The 1414-nt window shown below is 60.0% G+C and overlaps 1 protein-coding gene across 1 annotated transcript in view; it reads right to left on the reverse strand.

The window, feature by feature from the left end:
* The window catches only part of CPSF4L (cleavage and polyadenylation specific factor 4 like), a 9608-nt gene extending 8428 nt beyond the window's left edge, over positions 1-1180 (reverse strand). The window contains exons 1-2 of the mRNA XM_034641482.1: positions 742-1180; positions 156-206 (exon numbers count right to left, since the gene is read on the reverse strand). Of these exons, the coding sequence (XP_034497373.1) occupies positions 156-206; positions 742-844 (154 nt within the window). The 5' untranslated portion in view covers positions 845-1180. The remainder of the gene's footprint in view (positions 1-155; positions 207-741) is intronic.
* Positions 1181-1414: the final 234 nt, after the last annotated feature.

Genomic DNA, 1414 nt, shown 5'->3' on the forward strand with positions numbered 1-1414 from the left:
GACGTACCCACCCACCCGCCCTTTGCCTCCTTATAAGACGAATTCGACTCCCTTCCAGCCTCCCCTCCCCAGGTGCAGATTCGACACCCTATTCCAGGCCAAGCAGAACCCCCTGCACCCCCTCCCCTCACCGCCAGGTTCTCCCGCTGACCCACCTTTCTCGCAGAGCCCTTTAGCGAAGAAGTTACACACAGCTGAGCTCGATTCTAGAAGGGGAAGAAGGAAGGTAGCCTCTTGACAGGCTGCAGCTGCCGGAGGGGCTTTTCCTCCTCAGGAAGTGCCCCCCCAACCCTGAACTTCCCGAGGCTTGGGCCTGGGGGCCCCAAGTCCTGGCTCTTTGGATGCTGGCCTCCATCACCAGCCTCGAGACCTCAGCACCTAAGCCCCCCAACTCTGAAACAGATGGGAGGAGGGGCACAAGGCCCCAGGGAGCTCGGGGAGCCAAAGAGGACTTTTCTGGCTTCTCACAATTCACCTTCCGTGTCTCTCTGCTTTCCCAGTCTGGGAAAACGGGCTTCCTGGAAGTCAACCCCATTTTCCTGGAATCCTGGAGAGGATGTAAGCCAGGCCTGAGCCCCTAAGAAGAGAGGGACTAAGCCCCCGACTCAGTCTCCCTGATGAGCCTGAGTGAAGGGGCTGCCCCTCTGGAGCCGAGCAGACAGGCTTCCAGAGAAGACTGGGGGGGAGGGGGCATGGCGCAAGGTCCTCCAGAGGGATGGCTGACACCCTGTCCTCACTCACTGTCCATGCCCTGGAAAGGCAGGAGGCCAGTGCCCTTCTGCAGCTCTACATCCTTCTCGAAGGTGAAGGTGAGCTGCTCCAGCCCAGCAATGACCTCTTGCATCTTCCATCTCCTGCCGGGGCTGCTAAAACCTGTCTAAGCCCCTGCAGGTGGGCCCTATATAGCTCAAGGGAGGCCCTTAAGGGGCCAGGGGCCAGTGCTGCGGCCCTCATCTCCTGGGGCCAGCAGCCAGGTGACAGCGGAGCTACTCTCTAGGCACAGATGTCTCACCACACCCACCTGATGCAGGCGCAGAGGCCCCAGGGCCCCACACCCCCACCCGGAGGACAGAGGACAGGACATCCCTCTCACAATACACGCTGCCGGGGAAGAATCAACAAAGGCCCCCCGCACTGCTCATCTCTCTGGTGTCCTCAGACATACACACAACATATGCGCAGACATTACCAGACCTGTGCTCATTCTTTCAACATGAAGACAAAGCCACAGGTCAGCTCTGCGAAGAGTTGCATAAACCAAGTGCTCCGATTCCCAGAGCTTGGGGGCCAAAGGGGGGGGCGGGGCAGGGGTGCTTCCCTCCAATCAGGCCTCAGCCAACCCCTCCCTCTGGGACTCCTGACACCCCTTTTCTGGCCTGAGTGACAAGCCCTGAGTGAGCTCTTCACGGGAGAG

The sequence above is a fragment of the Ailuropoda melanoleuca genome, chromosome 13, assembly GCF_002007445.2.
Source record: "Ailuropoda melanoleuca isolate Jingjing chromosome 13, ASM200744v2, whole genome shotgun sequence".
NCBI classification, from domain to species: Eukaryota; Metazoa; Chordata; class Mammalia; order Carnivora; family Ursidae; genus Ailuropoda; species Ailuropoda melanoleuca.